At 56.5% G+C, this 19,434-nt stretch overlaps 2 protein-coding genes across 3 annotated transcripts; one reads left to right on the top strand and one right to left on the bottom strand.

The window, feature by feature from the left end:
- Window positions 1-127: 127 nt before the first annotated feature.
- INCENP (inner centromere protein) lies at window positions 128-13,789 on the top strand. 2 transcript variants are annotated; one of them, XM_059848657.1, is made up of 17 exons: window positions 128-332; window positions 420-530; window positions 1,052-1,788; window positions 2,868-2,919; window positions 3,074-3,107; window positions 4,493-4,571; window positions 5,038-5,089; window positions 5,577-5,694; window positions 5,777-5,911; window positions 7,811-7,920; window positions 8,268-8,388; window positions 9,086-9,208; window positions 9,406-9,578; window positions 9,838-9,928; window positions 10,444-10,557; window positions 11,668-11,827; window positions 12,263-13,789. In XM_059848657.1, exons 1-17 carry the CDS (start codon window positions 160-162, stop codon window positions 12,475-12,477), a joined length of 2,598 nt encoding a protein of 865 aa, XP_059704640.1. In that variant the 5' UTR covers window positions 128-159; the 3' UTR covers window positions 12,478-13,789. The 2 variants fall into 2 exon arrangements, with proteins under 2 accessions (XP_059704640.1, XP_059704641.1); XM_059848658.1 differs by lacking the exon at window positions 10,444-10,557.
- Window positions 13,790-14,146: 357 nt separating this feature from the next.
- VPS51 (VPS51 subunit of GARP complex) lies at window positions 14,147-19,342 on the bottom strand. Its single transcript, XM_059848660.1, has 10 exons — window positions 19,109-19,342; window positions 18,452-18,581; window positions 18,019-18,165; window positions 17,621-17,837; window positions 16,764-17,493; window positions 16,368-16,586; window positions 15,864-16,085; window positions 15,577-15,698; window positions 15,032-15,119; window positions 14,147-14,690 (listed from the first exon to the last, which is right to left on the bottom strand). Exons 1-10 carry the CDS (start codon window positions 19,319-19,321, stop codon window positions 14,430-14,432), a joined length of 2,349 nt encoding a protein of 782 aa, XP_059704643.1. The 5' UTR covers window positions 19,322-19,342; the 3' UTR covers window positions 14,147-14,429.
- Between the last annotated feature and the right edge of the window lie 92 nt (window positions 19,343-19,434).

Raw genomic sequence — 19,434 nt, 5'->3', positions numbered from 1 at the left:
GATGGGCTAGCAGAGCGGCGCCGAGTGCGAGCCCTTTCCTTGGCAGCCAATGGGAACGAGGGGCCGTGGGGGGGGCGGCGAGCGGTGATTGGCTGTGCTGGGGGGCGGGGCCGTGTTTGAACGGCGTGCCGCGCGCGGGCGGCCGTTGGCGCTGAAACGATGGCGGCGAAGGCGGCCGCGGCGGCGATGGGGCCTGCGGCGGTCGCGGCGCGGACGATGGAGCTGCCCTCAGAGGGCGACCGGCGTCTGGCCCAGTTCCTGCGGCAGGTGGACGAGACCGATATGGTGTGGCTGGATGAGATCTACGAGGAGGCGGTCAAGATGTTTGTCAGGTACCCGCATCCCGCTCCCCGCTAGGCCCCGGCTCCTACCGGCCGCCCTTCGCGCTGATCCCGCCTTGATCTCTCCTTCCTTTCTAGCAACTACAGCGAGGAGCTCGAGCTGATGCCCAAGACACCGTCGCAGAAGAAACGGCAGCGGAGGAAGAGGGTATCGGCCTTACAGGAAGAGCCGGAGTCCGGCAGGAAGCGGTGAGGGGCGGCGGGAGCGGGGATCGGGGGGCCCCGTTCGGAGTGGGCTGCGGAAAGGGGCAGCGCAGAGGGTGTCCTCGGGGCCTGGAGAAGGGAGGGAGCCCGTGCGAGGCTGAACAGACCTGCTGCTAAGGGTTCAGGGAAACAATGCCCTCCGCAGAGCATGTCCTCGCGATGCCCTGCTTTGTCCAGGGGGAGCTCCCCTTCCTTCGTCCCACTGGTGTTAAAGGTCTGGTCAGACCCTGTGTTTGGGGCACTGTCGGCTGAAAAACGTTGGATTTCCATTCTCACGAGAAGTGCTTTTATTGTTGCCTGGTTCTATGTCCCCGTGTCTCTGTCTATTATCTTTCTGCTTTAAAGCCATTGTATCCCTTAATTGCTGTCTGCGTTAGCTGCTTTGTGCAGCTCTGTGTCTCCTGGGGCCAACCCAGGCATTTTGGTTCCATGCCTGTGTGTGCATGGAAGGACTGGGGGCTGTTCCCGACTCCTGTTCCTATCTCACCCACTGTTCCTGTGATCAGCCTCTCCAGGAGGAGGAACGGCAGCAGCAGACCTTCTGTGCGGTCTTCTCAGCGATTCAAGAACAAAGAAAACCTGGAACTCAGCAGGGCCGAGGCCAAGGAAGACTCTCCACCACTGCGTGTGACACGATCCCGGGCTGCAGCTTCTGCCAGAGGCTCCAAGGTGGTTCCTGAGACCCCTACTGCCCTGCAGGCAGCAGGGAAGGATCCCTGGGTGCAAGCTGACCATGTTGGTACTGCAGTGTCTCTCCAGAGGAGCGGGGCAAAGCCTGCAGAGCTGCTCCCCATGAGCTCAGGGAACGGCTCTCCCGAGGAACATGGTGCTCCCAAGTCGCCGCTGGTGCCCACAGCCCCTGAGCTGGTGCTGCCCTGTACTCCCGAGGCCAGCCAGGCCGTGCCCGAGCCACAGCCAGCCAGGGCAGCCAATGTCACCGTCATCCTGAGCCCAGGGGCTGGACTGAAGGAGGGGGATGGCTCCCCACAGGATCACAGCCAGGCTCAGGAGCCCTCCCAGCCCCTGAGGAGCAACCCAGGGACTCCGACCGGCTCCAGGCTCAGCCGCCGCTCTGTGCGCCGGAGCCTGATGGGGAAACCCTCCCTGAGCCGCAGAACCTCCCTGGCAGAGAAATACTCCCTGGCCAGCAAGAGGGAGAGCATGATCCGGGCATCCACCGCCAGGGCAGCGGGCAAGAAGAGGGCGACTCAGAAGAGATTTGTGTCCTCCAGCTCTGTGGATTGTGAGTTTGGGTGTCATGGGGGGGATTCTGCTTCCTGGGTCTTCAGTGTGGGAGTGGTAGCTGAGCTTCCTGGGCTAGACAGGCTGCAACTCCTCATGGAAGTCCTCCCTGGCTTTCTGGAGCCTCCTGTGAGCATAGAAACCCAGGTAACTGAATTCAGCCTTGTAAATCACCTGGGAGATCAGCCTCAGTGTCCCCATTTTGGTGTAGCTTTAGTCATTGCTGATTTGCTGTGAGAAGTTGTTAATCCTGGAATCTAAGGATGGTTTGGGTTGGAAGGACCTTAAAGATTACCCAGGTCACTCCAAGGCCCATCTAACCTGGCCTTGGATGTTTCCAGGGATGGGGCAGCCACAGCTCCTCTGATCTGCTGGTCTTCCCATTTCTGTGGGGACAGCTGGCAATGCTGAGAAGGATTTGGGGAGCCAAAAGGCGTGATGGATTCTCCTAAAGCCCTTCCTCTTTCCTGCAAGGTGAAATTCCCTCCAGTTCCCTTCTCTTTAGCAGGATCTGGCTGCTGGTTCTAGAGTTTGAGAAGGGAATTTCGAGGCTGCCCTACCCCTGGAAATGTCCAAGGCCAGGTTGAACAGGGCTTGGAGCAACCTGGGCTAGTGCAAGGTGTCCCTGTTCAAGGCAGGGGGTGGGACTGGATGAGCTTTAAGGTCCCTTCCCACCCCAACCAGGCTATGGTTATTCATGGCAGGTTCTGGCTGTGACAGAGCTCCGGAGCTCAGTGCAGCAGAGCCAGCTGGAATGCTGGCTTGGGAAGCAGCATTCCCACTGTAAATAAGGCTGGCTCTAACTGCTGTTGATGTCCAGTCAGGTCCCTGCAGATAAACTTCAGGCCCATTAATGCCAGCTCGTGGAATATCACCCTGAACTCATCCATAATTGAAAACTGCTTTCCTGCACTGGAACTGCTGGCCATGTTCCTGCAGTGCCTCCTGGGTGTGCTCCTGTGCCCCACCCTGCCCCAGGGCAGGACAAACCCTTCTGTAATGTCTGGAGCTCCTTGTCCCTCCAGATCCTTGGCTGCAGCCCAGCCTTACAGCTCAGGTGTGTTTTTTCCTCTCCCACAGCCTCCAGCTCCATAAGTGTGCCAGAGGATGAAGAAACCGTTGTCAAAACTGGGTGAGAATGCTCTCAGTTATTTACTTGTTTGTTTATCCTCACTACCCTGCTTGCAGGACTTTTTCACTGCCATTCTTGGTGTAAAATCCAAGTGGCTTCCCAGTTTCCTCTGTTTTGCTAAGCACAGCCCCTTTTGTCTTTCTTTTTTTTCTAGGCCTCCTCCTGGACCCTCCACCCCCTCCAAGCTGGTAAGACTTGGATAGGGATTAAAAGCATTTGTGCCTGTGTGGATTTGGGAGAAAAATGTGTGGAATTACACCTTATTGGGAAATTTGGGAGCTCTTGCTGTGGATTGTCAGATTTTGTAACCTGTCCCCATGGCACTGAGTGAGGAAGGCACAGAGCATCTGGCTTAGAGGTGCATGAGCCCATCCGAGCCTCTCTGGTTCTGGTACTCAGACTAGGGAAAGTCTTAATCTCAACATTTCAGAACCAGCAAAACCAAAACCAGCAAAGTTTTCCTTGGGAAATGAGCACATGTGACCCATGGCTTTGGGTGCAGGTGTTCTGTCAGAAGGGTGTTACAGGCTTGGATGCTTGCCAAGATTCTCTGACTTTCCTCTGTCATTTTCCTAAATCTGTTGAAATTGTCACACACCACCCTGAGCCTGCCCTCAGGGCTGAGTCCTGCTTGGCTCTTCCTTCTTAACCTCTTGCTAGAGATCATTGTGTGAAGATTCAGTCCCAATCTTTACAGATAAAAGAAACTTATAGTTCAGGAAAGTTTGGTTCAGCTGGTGTCATGGTTTGCACACTGTATTTTTAAAGCTTCTTTTGACCTTTTGGTCAGTCCTGCAGGTAATTCAACACTTGTCAGTTTGGACACACATGGAAATTTGTGAATATTGTTGAGGTCAACACCTTTCCCTCTACAATCCTCACTGAGGAAGTAATCCTGGGATCATGTCAGTGTTTTGTCCAGAATAAATTTCAATGAGCAGAGCCTGAATTAATGGAGCAGAGCAGTGACCTGAAAACAAGGAGAACTGTTACAGGTGTGCAGAAACTCAAAAAAAGTCAGTTTTCCTAGGCCCTGCAGAAGCAGTTGGGGAGGATGAATTCTCCATCAGTCCCTTTTCTTCTCTTCCCAGTGCAGCACTGTGAAGTGCTGACCAGGAGGTAATGCTGGTGCTGCTAGGAGAGAGCAATTCCAGAACCACAACCCATTATCCCAGCAGAGCCTAAGTGCAGAGGCAGAGCAGTGATGGGTATCCCATAACAAACAGATAAATCATGGAAATGAGCCATTTGCCTGCTGTCTCCAGGCTCCCCACTCATCCCTGCTCAGGGAAATGGGCATGCTGGCTCTGGCCAGAGCTCCAGCAGCACAGATTTACAGCTTGGAAGGCTCCTGGCCTTAATAGTTGATGAGCTGGTTGAGCTTAAGCAGCGTAGATGCTCGTGTTAATGTCTCTGCCTCTCCTGGTGATACAGCATCCAGGGCTTTGCCAAGAGCTGGTTTGGCATTCCCTGGTAGCGCCGCTGTCCATACCCGTGTCTGAACCACCCCATGATCTCAACCAGAACAGTTTCCATGTGTGATTGTCCTGAAACCCCTTTGCTGTTCCCACAGGAATCCCAAAACCCTCGGATGTCCCTTCGCTCCCACACAGTCAGCAAACATGGGCAGCCCCAGGAGCAGAACAGCAGTGGTAATTCCAGAGGGTTTGGGGGCAGCACTTTGGGAAGTTCTCATTTTGGGAGGCTGGCTGGGAAGCTGGAAAGATCGACTGGTTAATTTGAGAGCTCAGTTTGAAAGATTAATTAATCTTTGATGAGCAGGGATTTGTTTCAGACAATTAGCAGTGAGAAAACTCTGTGCTGGAGTTATTTCCATCCTGGCAAGCACATGGAGATGGTTGTAATGAGGCTGGAGGGTTGTGGGAGGCCCAGTTGAGCTCTGTTGCTGAAGCTGTGCAGAACTCAGACAGCTTTGGGCAGCTCTGCTTTGTCTGGAGTTTCCAGGTGGGAGCAGTGCCATGTGAGCCAGGTCCTGCTGTGCCCACTCAAGCAGGTGGTTTTGCTGTTCAGTGAGCTGCTACATCCCTTCTCTGCTGTCAAACCTGTGTTGGGGGGATTTTTCCTGCTAGAACTTACTGTGTAACTGTTCTCTTTCAGAAAACAACTTAAATAAGAATGGGGGGAGCCTGGAGCCACCCCAGAGTGCCAGGTATGTCATGGTTGGAAGTGTCTTGGGCAGGCTGTGGTCATGTTCCAAACAGGTTCAGTGCTGGGACGTTGTTTACTGGCCTCAGTGTTTGTGAAGCTTTGGCAATTAAGTTTTCCTTGCCTTCATGATTCTATGATTTAATTTTTATTTTCTATTGCATTAGGATTTCATTTATTGGCTAACTGTGCATGCATGATCTTGGAATCACAGACTGATTTGGGTTGGAGGAGACATTAAAGCCCATCCAGTGCCACCCCCTGCCCTAGGCAGGGACACCTTCAACTATCCCAGGTTGCTCCAGCCTCAACCAATCTGGCCATGGACACTTCCAGGCATGGGGTAGCCACAGCTTCCCTGGGCAACCTGTGCCAGGGCCTGCCCACACTGGAATCTCTCTCAAGCCCAGGATAGTTCATGGCCCTTTCCAGCCCTGACTTGGAGGCACGAGGAGGATTTGCCCAGTGTGATGGCCTGTGCTGTCTCACAGGAGGAAGCCGAGCTACAAGAGAGCCGTGGATGAGCGCTACGACCACCAGCAGGCAGAGGAGGGAGGGCTGTCTCCTCTCAGGAAGAAGACCCCATCCCCAGTCCTCCCAGCCAGCAAGGTGAGATCCTTGTAACCCTGGAATGCCTCACCAAGACCCATTTTTACCCAGTCCCACTCACAATTTGCTGTTCCTCCCACAGGTGGTGCGCCCGTTCAAAACGTTCCTGCACACGGTGCAGAAGAACCAGCTCCTCATGACACCGAGCTCTGTCGGGAGGAATGGAGTCATAAAATCCTTCATCAGGTACAACACCCCTCTCCAGGCTGATCCCAAGGTAAGAGGAGGCTCTGCTCTAAGCCAGTACTTGGTGGTTTCATTTAGTGCCTAATTTAAAGGACAGCTATGAGAGGAGCTTTGCAACCCATTTGAAACGGAGTAATTTGAAGTGGTCTGTTTACACTTAAATAAATAAAATTGTGGTTAATCATCTTACTGAAGAATTTCAGTTTGAACTCCAAGCTTTATTCCTGCATCATTCCCCTGTACTATTGGCAATAACAGTCAGAGATGAAAACTGCAAAACAGAAATTGAGTGGATTGTAAATGTTGAGTTGTATTGATAACTGAAGCCAGGTCTCCTTTTCTAAGGTCTGGCCTGATCCCAGGTCTCCTTTCTAGGACTTCTCTCATGAGTGAGATTAAGCAAATACCTCTTAAATTCAAACTTTGGAGATTTTCCAAACCCTTGGGGCAAGAGAAAACATCAGGCTATTCTGGATGTGGGGCCAGTGAGACAACTGCTGGTGTCCAGATTGAGCAGGCATCAGTATCACTGATGGATCCTGTTTGGGACCAGCAGCACACCTTGGCTGGCTGCAGGCAGGTGCTCCTGCACTACCCTAGGGAGCTTTCCAAGGCCCTGGTTTTCCAAGCCAGGAGCAGTTTGGGAGGGAGGGATTTGAGAGCTGGTTCTAGACAAAGGTGTAGCTTCCTGGATTCACTCAGAGCCAGGCTGGAAGCTGTGTGCCAAGCAGGAATTGCTCATATTCCTGATACCCAACAACTCACCTGCGAAGTAGGCAGCTCTGGAGCTAATTTCCCCTTGCAGGAGAGCTGAGAGGGAGAAAGAGGGGGGCAGTATGCAGGAATTGGTATTCCTGCATCTACTGGCCTAATAATGGCAGAGCTTCCTAGAGCTCTGCTCAGAGGCTGGCTGTGCTCCAGCAGGTCAGGGAAGGCCACTGGGAAGCAGTGAAAGATTCCAGCTTCAATCTCGCTGGGCCCCTGCTGATGTTAGTGTCAGTACTACAGAGGAGTTAATAGGATGAGAAGAGTCTTGTGGCTAGAGAGTGCTTCCTCTGCTGCTGTCAGTTCGTGGAATGATTTAGGTTTCATTCCAGTGCAGGCAGCTCCCCCTCGGGAGATTTTCCATGTGGGAGCTAAACATAACTAAATAGCAGCAGAGCAATAAGATATAATTGTTAGTTCTATATTAACCAGTTTGGATGCTGACAGCACCAAGCATTTACAGCATGGAGCCCAGTGTAAGGATTCCCATGGATAATGCCCGTGCTGATCTGTGGGTTTGTGCTGAGACCAGGCCTGCTTTGGCACAGAGTGGGTTGATGTCAGTCCATTTGCTGTGGTTGTAGTGGTGGCTGGATCTTGCTCCTGGCTGACAGTGTGCTTAGGCTGGGTCAGGAGAAGGAGGAGAAAGCCCCGATTCTGGCTGGCACATGGATCTGGCTGTGTGCCGGAGCAGGCTGGGAGCTCTGGGCGTGCTCGTGGTTCACCCCCAGAGCGAGCCCGGTGGGAGGCGCAGGCGCCAGCGGGAGCTCAAGGTGTTTCCTGGAGCACCATCTGTCCCCGCGCTCGCCGCAGGGAGCGGGAGCTGTGCCAGGCATTAGCGCTGCTTGGTGGCTCCTTTGCACCAAAAGAAAGCACAGGGCTGCCTGCCTGCAGTCCCTGAGGATGCTGCCTGGGCTTCCTGAGCTGATGCTTCTGTTTCAACACTCCAGCCTCTCCTCTTGCTCCCTGAGATTCACATCAGTGTTTTCCTTGCACATGTCCATTCATGACCAGGTCACAGGCTGCCTAAACTCTGCTCCAGGGCTGTCACCATTCCATATTCCTGCCTGCAGCTTCTCACTGTCACCTCTGGGCCCTTGCCCAAAGCAGCTGAGGTGGGAAAGAGCTCTGGCCAGTGGGTACAATGACATTCAATTCCCCTCAGGAGAAGGAGAGGCAGAAGCTGGAGACTCTGCGGAAGAAGCAAGAAGCTGAGCAGCTGAGAAGGCAAAAGGTGGAGGAGGAGAAGAAACGGCGACTCGGAGAGGCGAAGCTGTGAGTAGATGTTGTCACACTGCTCTTGGCTACCTGTAGGTTCTTGTGTCCAGGTGTTTTATCTTGCAGGAACTGTGCAAGCAGCAGAAACTCCTGTGAATACAGGCAGTGTTTGTTCTTGGGGTATCCCTGGAATGCTGATACAAAGCATTGATTGTCCTTGCTGCCCACTGGTGCAGCTTTTTATCTTGAGTCCCCACTTTCTGAGAGAGTTTAAACATGGCTGGTATTTAAATGAATGAGGAATTTGGGCCATTGAATTTCCTGCTGTGTCTCTTTGGGCTTGTGCTGAGCTGGGGGGAGCTCACCTGGCTGGAACACGATGGTGAGCCGGGCTGTGTCCTCAGGAAGCGCGAGGAACGCCTGCGCAAGGTGCTGCAAGCCCGGGAGCGGGCGGAGGAGATGGAGAAGGAGAGGAAGAGGAGGATTGAGCAGAAGATTGCGCTGTTTGATGAGAAGACCGAGAAGGTACAGCCCCTGCAGAGCTTATTTGGGACAATCAGTAGCCACTGAGGCAGTTGGCACCACAGAAATGTGCTCTCTGGAAAGAGGGGCGTGGGGGCTGCTTGGATTCTAGAGGCTGAACCAAAGAGTAGTTAAATAAAGAACTTTCCAGAGCCTTGCTGATCCTAGGGACAGCCTTTCTCTGAGTACAGCAAATGGCAGCTGAACTCCTGTTTTTCCATAATCAGAAATCTAAATGGGCTTTATTAATGCTCTGGTAGATGGGAGAAGGACTTGCAGTAGATAAAGGTGGCCTAATGGCCCCAAGGTTTTATTTGCTGCTTTTCCCAGCTGACTAATAGCTAGCTGGACAGGGGAAAGCAACCATCCTTCCTCCAGAGCCTTCCTCAGATCCCAGACTTCCAGGCAATTTGTGCAGGGGCCTAGTGGTCATTTGTCTGCTTTAATTATCCCCAGCTGCCTGTCTGATTGCATTGCTCTGAGGTTATATTCCAATGGCTTTGTGGAACTGGATGTATAAACCCCAGGATGGAGTCAGCTCTTCCTGGGAAGATGCACTATAAGGTCATTGCCCTAAATATGACCTTTTTAAAACAGTGCACAGGCCCTCTTGGTTGCTGAGGGAAAAGGAGGGAGGGTTTGCCCTGTGAGGGGTCCTGCTGTGCTGTCCTACCTGAGACTGGGTCTGTGTGTGCTCCAGGTGCGGGAAGAAAGGCTGGCAGAGGAGAAGATCAAGAAGAGAGTGGCTGCAAGGAAGATGGAGGAAGCTGAGGCCCGGCGCAGACAAGAGGAGGAGGTCAGGAGACAAAGAGCTCTGCAGCAGGTGTGTGTGGGGGGGGGGGCTGTTCTGTCCCATGGGCAGAGCTGGACAGGGGATCCACCTGCCTGGGCCACTGGAAATTTACCCTCAGGATGTTTCCCTGCCATGTAGCGATGGGGATTTGGGTCAAGTGAGGGGTTCCTAGTGCTTCCCCTGGAGCCTGCTCCTGTCAGGTGAGTGACTCCTGCCTGGGCTTACAGGAGGAGGAGGAACGGCGGCGCAGGGAGCTGATGCAGAGGAAGAAGGAAGAGGAGCAGGAGCGTGCCCGGAAGATCGCTGAGCAGAGGCAGGCAGAACTGGAGCGGGAGAGGCAGCTGGCTGCAGAGAGAGAACTGGAGAGGAAGAGGGAGCAGGAGCGGATCCAGGCAGAAAAGTAAGGCAAAATCCTCATTTATGTACCAAAGTCGGGGGTGGCGTTGAAACACAGCCAGAGCAGAGGGCAGGAGTGGCAGGGTGGAGCAGCGGGGAGCTGCAGTGACCTGGCAGCACAGCTCTGGGCTGGTGCTGAGCTGCCAAGGAGGAACTCTGGGCTCAGGGATGTCAGGAGTATGGTGGGGAGTGCCTGAAGAGCTGTGAGTGAGGGAGGGCCCTGGTGTGGCTCTGGGAGTGAGGGCCTGTGCTGTGGTTCCCAGGCTCCGGGAGCAGCAGGAGAGGGCTGCCCGCCTGCAGAAGGAAGAAGCGTCTGCTAAGGAGCGGCTCCGGATGGAGATGGAGAAGAAGGAGGTAAGTTATTGATTTTTGGGAAGGGATAGAGCCACACAGTCTGGCCTCAGCAGCTGTTGCTGTTGCAGCAGCTCAGCTGGGATTCTGGGGGGAGCCCTGAAGATCTACTGGGGCACTTCTGAGCAGGAAGTCAGAGCTGTGTGGCACGGTTATGGTGCCATGGGGAGACTTGGCCTCTAAAAATACTGTTTACTGGTCTAGAAGGAGGCCAAGATCAGTAGCACAGACTTCTGCAAGTGGTCAGCTGGTTTCTGGCTTTTATAGCCCCAAGATAAAGTCAGCAGCAAGTTTTCCAAGGTGGGAGCCCTGGCTTTGTCAGGGAAAGGCAGGTGATGCTCTGGCATGGGGGTCAGTGTGTTTGCCTTTCTGAGGAAGCTGCACCATGTCCCAAGTGCTGCTCAGCAGCATGAGGAACAGCTATAATGAGGTGCTGGAATATTTTGCCTACCACAAAGATGCATGGCTGGGTTGGCAGCGCAGTCCCTAAGGGCAATCCCGTGGGTGTCGCTTGGCAGAGGGAGCAGCAGATGCTGGTGGAGAAGAAGAGGCAGGAGGAAGAGCAGAAGAAACTGTCAGAGGAGCAAAAGGCCAAAGACAATGCCCGGGCACCACTCCAGGAGAACAAGGAGGTAACGGGATCAGTCCTTAGGGGTGACAGCAGAGTTTAGTCCCAGCACTGACCCACTCTTGCCTCAGGCAGTTCCACCCTCTGCTTTTATCTGCGTTTTCAATTACACAGGAATTCTTTAAATCCTGGTTATCTAGGGTTGATTCTGTGCATATTTCAATGACAGAGGGAAGGGGAAGCAGGAGGGATTGGAGAGGATTCCTGGCTGTGGGTAAGACAGCAACTGTTGGAGCTGTCTTAAATGCCTCTTAAATACCGGAAGGACCTCAGGGGCAGAAAGTGCCCAGTTTTATTTCGGGTCAAATTTGGAAACAGCCACAAGGTGGCAGCAGAGCCATTAGGAATGGTGGTTTGGCTCGGGAGACTCCTGCAGGTGTGTGTTCATATCCTGGACATTGTCAACAAACAGGAGGCTCTTGTCTCCTTGCAATGCTCAGAATCTTAATCTTAAAGTGCAGGACCAGTGGGTGGGAGTTAATGTCACTGGACACAAGGCCATGAAGGGGGTCTTTGGTGGGGAAGGACAACTGTCCAACTCTCCAGAGACTCATTTACAGGTTGAAAATAGAATTTCTGCTGAAAATTTCCAGTTGAAAAAACCTGAAATTTGCCATTGAAGGTTTTCTCCTACCCTTACATTTTCTGCCCATGCAGCTCCCATTAATGTGAGCTCAATTTGGCTGAGCTGATGGGCAGGTTCTCTGTACAGCAAATAGCAGTTTTATATCATTAATCAAGCCCAGAAATTGGGTTGCAGAATGTTTAGAGCATGTGACTCTGTTCCAGCGACATAAAACCTCCAGTTAACCTTGGCTTGGCTGGAGTGGAGCTCTGTTCTATTAGACCCATTAGATTCATCTACTGCTGTGTGCTCATGCCACAGATGGCAAATTAATCAACCTAATTAAACAGGAGAAGGCCGTGCACAACCATCATTGGGTCACAGCTTTGGAACTTGGGTCAAGCTCTTGGGTCCAAACTTGAGACCTGCCAGACTCAGGGTTTACTATGAGGTGACAGAGCAGGAGGTGGGGACCAGCTGGTCCTGCTGTAGCTTGGAGCCTGACGATGCTGCTGCATCCAACACCTGTGGAATGTATTTCCCTTCTAGAATTCCCCTGCCTGCAACTCGTATGAGATGACTCCACAGAGCAGGAAGGAACTCAAGGTGCCTTTGACAAGCTCCAACGACTACGGGATGGACCTGAACAGCGATGACTCGACAGATGACGAGAGCCAGCCACGCAAGCCTGTCCCTGCCTGGGCCACTGGTATGTGGGGGGGGGGGGGAATGTTTGTGTCCAGGACCCCCAGCAGACTGTGGGAGCTGCTGTGGAGTTTTGCCCATCTCCTCCTATCTGGAGGAGATTAAAGTACTCCAGCATGAAAAGAGTACTGCTGTGTCCAAGACTGGACAGGGGCTTGGAGCAACCTGGTCTAGTGGAAGGTGTCCCTGCCCATGGCAGGTGTTGGAACTTAGATGAGTTTTAAAATCCCTTCCAACCCAAACCATTCCATGATTCTATGGGGAATCAGGGGCTCCTCCACCCCTTGGGGATCTTGTCACAACGTGATGGGGGACAAATACACTGCTAAGCTGCCTTGGGGGTGGTGAGAGATGAGCAGAGTGGGGACACGCTGCATACAACAGCCTACACAGCAATCCCAATTAACAAAATTAACGCAAGCCTCATCTCTTCCTGCAGGGAATCTGCTCAGCCAGGCTGTGATCCGGCAGTACTACAACCCCCCTGACGTGGACGCGCTGTTCGGGGCCATCCCCAGCCCCAAGCTGGAGGACATCTTCTACAAGAACAAACCCCGCTACTTCAAGCGCACGAGCTCAGCCGTGTGGCACTCCCCGCCCACCATGGCGGCCAAGCCGGCCCTGGGGCTGCCCTGCGGCCTCAAGAAGCCCTGAGGTGAGCCCAGGTGTGCAGCAGGTGTGCCTTCCTGTCTCCAGGTGAGGAAGGAGTCACTCTTCACTTTAAGTATTTAGGTTCTAGCATTGGATAAATGGCAGCTTTTCCTGGGTTCCCGCGCCTCGGTTTGCGGGGCTGGTTTCTGTCAGGCCAAGCCACGAGGTGCTGTCCTGGGAAGTGCCTCTCTTGTACCCTTAGCTTGGAGCTGGCATGGACTCAGATCTTCAGCGGGTGAGCGCTGTCACCTGAAGCTGTGGGATGCCCCCTCTGTGTCACACAGGCCTGGCAGGCCCTGCCATTCCTCGGTTGTACGTCTGTGCTACTCTCGAGGCCAGTGACAGCCAGGGACCACTGCACCAGGGCACAGTCCGGCCTACTCCACTGCTCTTCTCAGGAAGGTGTTCCCAGGTGTGCTCTTCATCTCCTGCAATCCCAAAGGGATTCGTTGCTCTGTTCCCACCTGTGTGGTGATGTCCAGCAGCTGGGCACGGCCGACGTTGGCACAGCTGGGGCAGGAACATCATGAGGGTCTCAGTGACGTTCTGCCAGCTGTGGAGAGATGTGACCAAGGTGTGACCATGTCCCCGAGGACCTGCAAGTGTGTGAGCCAGCTCTAGGCCTTGATAGGAGAAACTCTGCAAGGGTTTTGGCAGATTTTTTTTGTTTCTCAGTGAAATTCCATCTGTGAGGCCAGATGGGATTTGAGAGGATGTTTTTAACCTTAATCCCTCTTGTTCACCCTTGGCTGTGGCTCAGCATCAGCTCGTTGTCTCGGCCTGTTTAGCACTTCCTGTTCAGTAAGCCACTGCTAACCGGACTCTGGCCATCCCAATTTCATTGAACCAAAAATTCCAGCTCAGCCTTCCCATTCCAGGAGTCCGTGGTGGTTTAGTCATTCCTTCTGCACCCAGCCCAGCCCTGTAAAACCCCTGTAGATACTGTGCTTTGTGTGAGGGGACATGATCCTGTCTGTGTCTGTAGCCAACGTGCTGTTTGCCAGCAGATGTTCTTCAAAAGAAACAAAATATTAAATTTTGTTTTTAAATTAAATACAAAAGGTTTTGTATTTAAATACACTGGTGTCTGTATGCTGGGGCTGCTTTGTACGTGCAGATCTGTATCTGTGGAGTGTCTGTGCTGCTGGGGTTGCTGTGTAGATCCAGGTCTGGCTATTGCTGTCTGTACCCATGGAGTGCCTGTGTTTCCGTTGGCTGTCCTGTGCATCCAGGTCTGTATCCGTGCAACCGCGACTTCTTGTACAAAAGCTTCTGAGTTGGCCAAACACTGTTGGATAAAGTGAGTTTAATCATCTCTGGGCTCCTCTCAGCTTTTTGTTACAGAAGTTGAGGGTTTGGAGTCTGTCTCCGTTGTGCTGATTCCTTGAGGCAAGAATGTCCTCTCTGGGGAGAGCTTCTGATCTCCGATGGAAGATCTTAGCCCCTAGGGGTTCTCCAGCACTTTGTAGCATCCACGGAAGCTTTTGATTTTTAAGGCTGATTTTTGGAGGTTGATTTTTAAGGTTTGGGGACCTCATGGCTGTGGGTCAATTGGAGACATCGCTCAGTGCCCAGCCCCTGTCCTGTGCTGTCAGCCCACCTGCAGGTGGGACCCCACTGTGTGCAGGGCCAGCTCCCACCCCCCAGGCACAGACAGGGACACAGCACCCAATTCAACTCACACATAATTTATTAGTGACAAAGGGGCTGTCTCCAGGCATGAGGCGATGTCACTAAGGTGGGGGGATGACACTGTGTCACTGGGCTGGGGAAGCAATGGGGAAGGGGGGGTTTGAACAACATGGTGTGACAAGGACATCCTTATGAGGACAAGGTGTCCTCATGCTGGGAAGGACACACAGAGCGCCCTCATGGATGTGCGGGGACTCAGAGGGCCCAGGTGTGTCCCCAGAGGTGTAACAGGCCCCAGGTGTGGCACGGCCCTGTCCCTTATCCTACCCGCGCTCGCAGATGAGCTCCACCACGCTGTGCTCCATGGGGACGGGGTCGAGGCAGCGGTGGGCGGCGCTGGCGGCCACCTCGTCCAGCAGCCCCTGCACCACGCGCTCGTCGGAGGCGAAGCGCCACAGGTAGAGCTGCAGGTAGTGCCCGTCCACCTGCACCTGCTGCAGCCCGAAGCGCCCCAGCGTGCGCAGCCGCACGCACTCCAGCAGCGTCTTCAGGCTGATCTTGATGATCCCCGTCAGCACTGACACCTGTGGGAGGGGACAGCAGGGACACGTGGCACATGGGCGCAGGGATGGTGTCCACATGGGCTGTGGGGACCCTTGTCCTGACTGTCACTCCCCAGGGAACTCCTGAGCATTGGGACATGTGGCACATGGACAGCCTTGGCCTGGCTGCTGCACTGATCCCACAGTGATCCCACAGTGATCCCACTCCTCCCCTCATAGTCCTAGGGCAGGGTATCCTTGTCCTGGACATCAGCTCCCAGCGACTCCCTGAGCCCTGACACCAGGGACATGTGCCAGTGGGAAGGTGGGCAGTTTAGGACCTCTGGGGATGTTTAGGGACATGGTGGTGCCCATGACCTCACCTTGTTGAACTCAACAGGGCTGAAGATGTCAATGCGCTCAGAGAAAAGCTTCTGGATGTTGCTGAGCAGGTGGGTGTCCATGGGGGCACTGAGGACATGGACACAGGACAGTCAGGGATTTGACAGAGCCAGGGATGTGGGGACAGGGACACAGGGACCATTAGGGGCCACGGAGAGGGTCAGAGGATGCAGGGATGCTTTTGGGGACAGAAAGGCAGGGGAATATGAGGATGGTTCCAGGACATGGAGGGACAAGACAACTGAGGGACACAAGGATGATGGGAATCACCAGGGGATTCTGGGACAATTGTAAAGACAGGGATTGTTGGGACAAACAAGGATTCTCATTAGGACACTCTGGGGATATGGGGACAGCTAAGGACTGTCAAGAGAGCCTGGGACAGTCTGGGATCGTGAAGAAGGTGACAGGGGAGATGCAGTAGCTACTCAAGGAGTGACAGGGAGCCCAGGGGTGCCCAGGTGGCCCCCGCAGTGACACAGGGAGCCCAGGGGTGCCAGGGTGACCCAGGGGTGGTGGGGCTGACCTGGGGGTGTAGCTGGGGGCATAGCGGCCGGGTGCCCGCGAGCTGCTGTAGACAGAGAAGGCGCGCCGGCTGGAATCACTGCTCTGTGCCCGCCTCACCCCCTCCTCGAACAGCTGTCCCACCTGTGGGTGGCACCACACCCTCAGCATCCACAACCCTCTCCTGGGACCCCCCCAAAAGCACCCAGCATCCCTCAAAGTCTTTGTGAGCCTCCCACACCCTTCCAGAATCCCTGAAGGGCCACACAGGGACCTTGGGCAACCCCCTCAGCCCGGGTGTCAGCCAACCTGCACGTCGATGGCGGTGATGTCCTCCACCACGCGCTTCATGACGGCGCGCACGTTGCGCGGCTCGACAGTGCCCAGCCAGTCGCGCGTCTCGACGCTCTTGCGCAGCATCTGCGCCACGGCCGCGCCCTGCACCTGCACGTAGTGGTCCAGCAGCCGCTGCGCTGCTGCCCGTGCCTCTGCACACAGCGCTGACCCCGGTGTCACCGCCGGCCCCGAGTCCTGGGGACACACACATAAGCAGGATCAGCCCCACGCCTCCTCTGCTGCACTGTTACCGCTGGGAACGGGAGGGGCGTGGAGGCACATGGAGATGCGTCCCCTCCGTGTGACTCTACACCTGACGTCCTTGGGGCACAGGGACTGGTGGGAGACTGCCTGAAGCAGCATCACTGCCCCTCTTACAGGTCCTTGGGGCTACAGGGGCTCTTGAGGCCATGCAGAACCCCCCTGAAGATCCCTCAGGGACATGCAGGATCCCCTTAGGGCCATTTAGAGGCTCACCTGGGGCGGGAACTGCTCATCAGTGAGGGTGAGAATGTAGCTGATGGTGGAGTTCTCGTAGTCCAGGCAGAGACGGGCGAGGAGCAGCAGCAGGGCCGGGGGGGCAGCAGGAGCTCCTCGCTCAGCAGGGCCATCAGCAAAGCCACGGGCAGTGCGGCACAGCCAGCGCACAAAGGCCACCACCAGTCCCTCACGCACTGCTGTCACACAGAACTCCCCCTGTGCCACAAATGGGGGGGCGGGTCACACCCCAAAACTGTCCTGTATGGGCTCCAAACTACTCTGTATAACCCCCAACCTGCCCTGTGCCACCCACAGATTGCTCCAGTGACCCCAAAAATGCCCCTAGCCCCCTCAGCCCGTCTCCCCAAAGTGCCCCATCCTGTGTTACCCCACCTTGAAGTAGGGCAGGCTGGCAAAGGCAACATCCCTGGCGGTGAAGAGCTGCACGTAGGCCAGCACGGCCTTGAGCTGGCCCAGCACGGAGGCGGCCAGCGTGGCCAGCAGGTCGGGCAGGCCGGGCCCCTCTTTGCCAGGGGGCCGAGGGGCAGCCAGCGCCTGGCGCACGTCACCCAGGCAGCCCAGGAAGAAGGTCTGCAGGGCGCGCAGGTAGCGGTCGACGCGCTCGCGGGCGGCCCGGGCCACCAGTGCGGCAGCAGCGTCGGCGCCGGTGGGCAGCAGCTCGAGCAGTGCGCGCAGCCGGCGGTGGAAGCGGTCGAGCGCCCGCACCAGCAGGGAAGTGTCGCCCAGGCCGCGCTCCAGCGCCAGCCGCCGCTCCAGCAGTGCGAAGTAGCGGGTGGCCAGCGCGGCGGCGAAGGGCTCCAGACGCCCCGTGTCCCCGCCGAACAGCGCGCGGTACGAGCCGGCCAGCTGGCACAGCGTGCCCACGAAGGCCGAGCTGCCGCGGTCCACGAAGTCCAGGATGTCGGAGGCGGGCGGCGGCGGCGTGGTGGCCGTGCCCGAGGGGTCGGTCGCGGGCAGCTCGGCCTCCAGCGCTGCCAGCTCAGCCTCGAGGCGTGTGCCCGCCTGGCTCAGGAACTCCTCACTCAGCTCCTCGGCCGGCTCCTCCAGCTGCAGCAGCATCTCCACACACTCGGTGAGTTCCTTGGGGTCCAGTGTTTCTTCCCTGGTGGCCGGGAGTGGCATGGCAAAAAACAGGGAATAAACAACAGGAGTGATCAGCAGGCTCCGGAGTGAGCAGCCCCAAACCCGCATTTCCCAGCGCTGCCAGCAGCAGGCTGCAGTGAACGCACCGGAGGCGTGTGCGGAGGCGCTGGGCCAGCTCGGCCATGATGGCGTGGCTCTCGTCCTCGATGGCGCGGAAGGAGGGCAGGTGCCGGTAGTGGCGCAGCACGGCGCGGGCACGGGCGTGGCAGCGCAGGGCCCGCGCTGGCTCCGTCCCCGCCCAGCGCCGCAGCCGCCCTGGCACCTCCACCAGCGCCTGCAGCTTCCGCAGCAGCGCCTGCACCCCTGCAGGGACACAGCGTCAGCGGGGGGGACACACCGGGAGCGGGATGAGACAAGGCAGTGGGACCATCTGCTGTATCCCCCCCTATGGGGGACAGCCACCCCACAGATCTGCCCCTCTGCCCCACATGATTCACCCCAATAAATCTCCCTGGATGTGCCCCCGGATGGCCCCGCTCCGTACCGGCCAGCTGGGCGCCGCGGCGGTGCCGGTCCTGCAGTGCGGCGCTGACGCGGGCGCTCGAGGCGCTGATGGCCGCCATGTTGGCCGCCAGATCGTCCATCTCCGCCTCCATGTGCCGGAAATCCACCTTCATCTTCCGGATGGTGTCTGGGGGACACGAGCCAAGTGCCACATCCCTCGGCTGCCCAGGACCCCCCCAGCCCACCCAGGATTAACACACCACAGCCATAACCCCCCACAGAAGGCTGGTTACTGCAGGTCACTGATCTCCAGAGTGAACCACCACACGCCCCAGGGCAGCTTCCCAGTGCTGCCAGAGGGAACACCCCCAAACTCCCATTTCCCATTGCTCCATCAGTAAGCTCCAGAGTGAGCATCCCCAAATCCCCATTTCCCATTGCTCCATCAGTGGGCTCCAGAGGGAACAGCTCACCAGTGGCAGAGATGAACTTGTTGTAGTTCTCGTAGAGCAGGGTCTGCATGTCGCTGTCCAGGGCGCGGATCTCCCTGCTCAGCGCGGCCTCGCGGGCCAGGAGCTGCCCCAGGGGACACTCGCTACGCACCTGAGGGGACAAGGGATGCACATCTGCCCCTGGTTCCCTCCACTGCCACCTTTGGAGCCCCCTAAGTGAGATCAACTGTCCTCCATAGTACATCTGAGACCTTCCCCTGCCCTGCAGGATCCCTGACTGTTCCCCCTGGATTCCTCCTGGGATATGGAAGTGTTGTTCCCCATGAGCCTCCCCTGCCCTGCAGGATCCCTGACCGCCCCCTCTGGATTCCTCCCGGGATACAGAAGCGTTCCCCAGGAGCCTCCCCTGCCCTCCAGGGCTGCCACCCGCGCAGCGCTAACTGCCCCGATCCAGCTGCTGCCGAGCACCTCAGCACCATTCCCGCAAGGAATCAGTGTCCGCAGGGAAGCACATCCATAAGGTGCTCGAAGGCCCTTTCTGGGATCCCCTCAGGATCCTGGGGACCCTGCGGTTCTCCCCTGCCAGAGTCGGGGCCACCCATCGAGATCCCTCGCGACGGGGCCCCTCGGAGCCCTCGCCAAGGCGGGGGTGCCCGCGGAAGGGGTCTCCGTGCCCACCTTGGTCATGAACACCTCCGGGTCGAAGTGGGGCCCGTTGATGTCGGTGGGGTCCGGGGGCGCCTCGGCCGCCTCGGCAGTGGACGGGCCATAGTAGCGCTGGAGCGGCCCGTGGGGACGCCGCCACCCGCCGCCCCCGGTGCTCCCGCCAGTGGCCTCGGGGCTGCCTGCAGCTCCGCTCCCGGCCCCGCTCCCCGCTGTCGCCGCCGCCATCGCGCCGCCGCTTCCGCCCCAGCAGCCACTTCCGGTTTGCCCCTTACGCCACTTCCGATGCGACGCCCTGTTGCCATGGCGACGGGAAAGCGGGGCCGGACATGGCGGGGCCC

This window comes from Haemorhous mexicanus, chromosome 6, assembly GCF_027477595.1.
Source record: "Haemorhous mexicanus isolate bHaeMex1 chromosome 6, bHaeMex1.pri, whole genome shotgun sequence".
In the NCBI taxonomy this organism is placed as follows: Eukaryota; Metazoa; Chordata; class Aves; order Passeriformes; family Fringillidae; genus Haemorhous; species Haemorhous mexicanus.
This window is presented reverse-complemented; position numbering and strand designations above follow the sequence as displayed.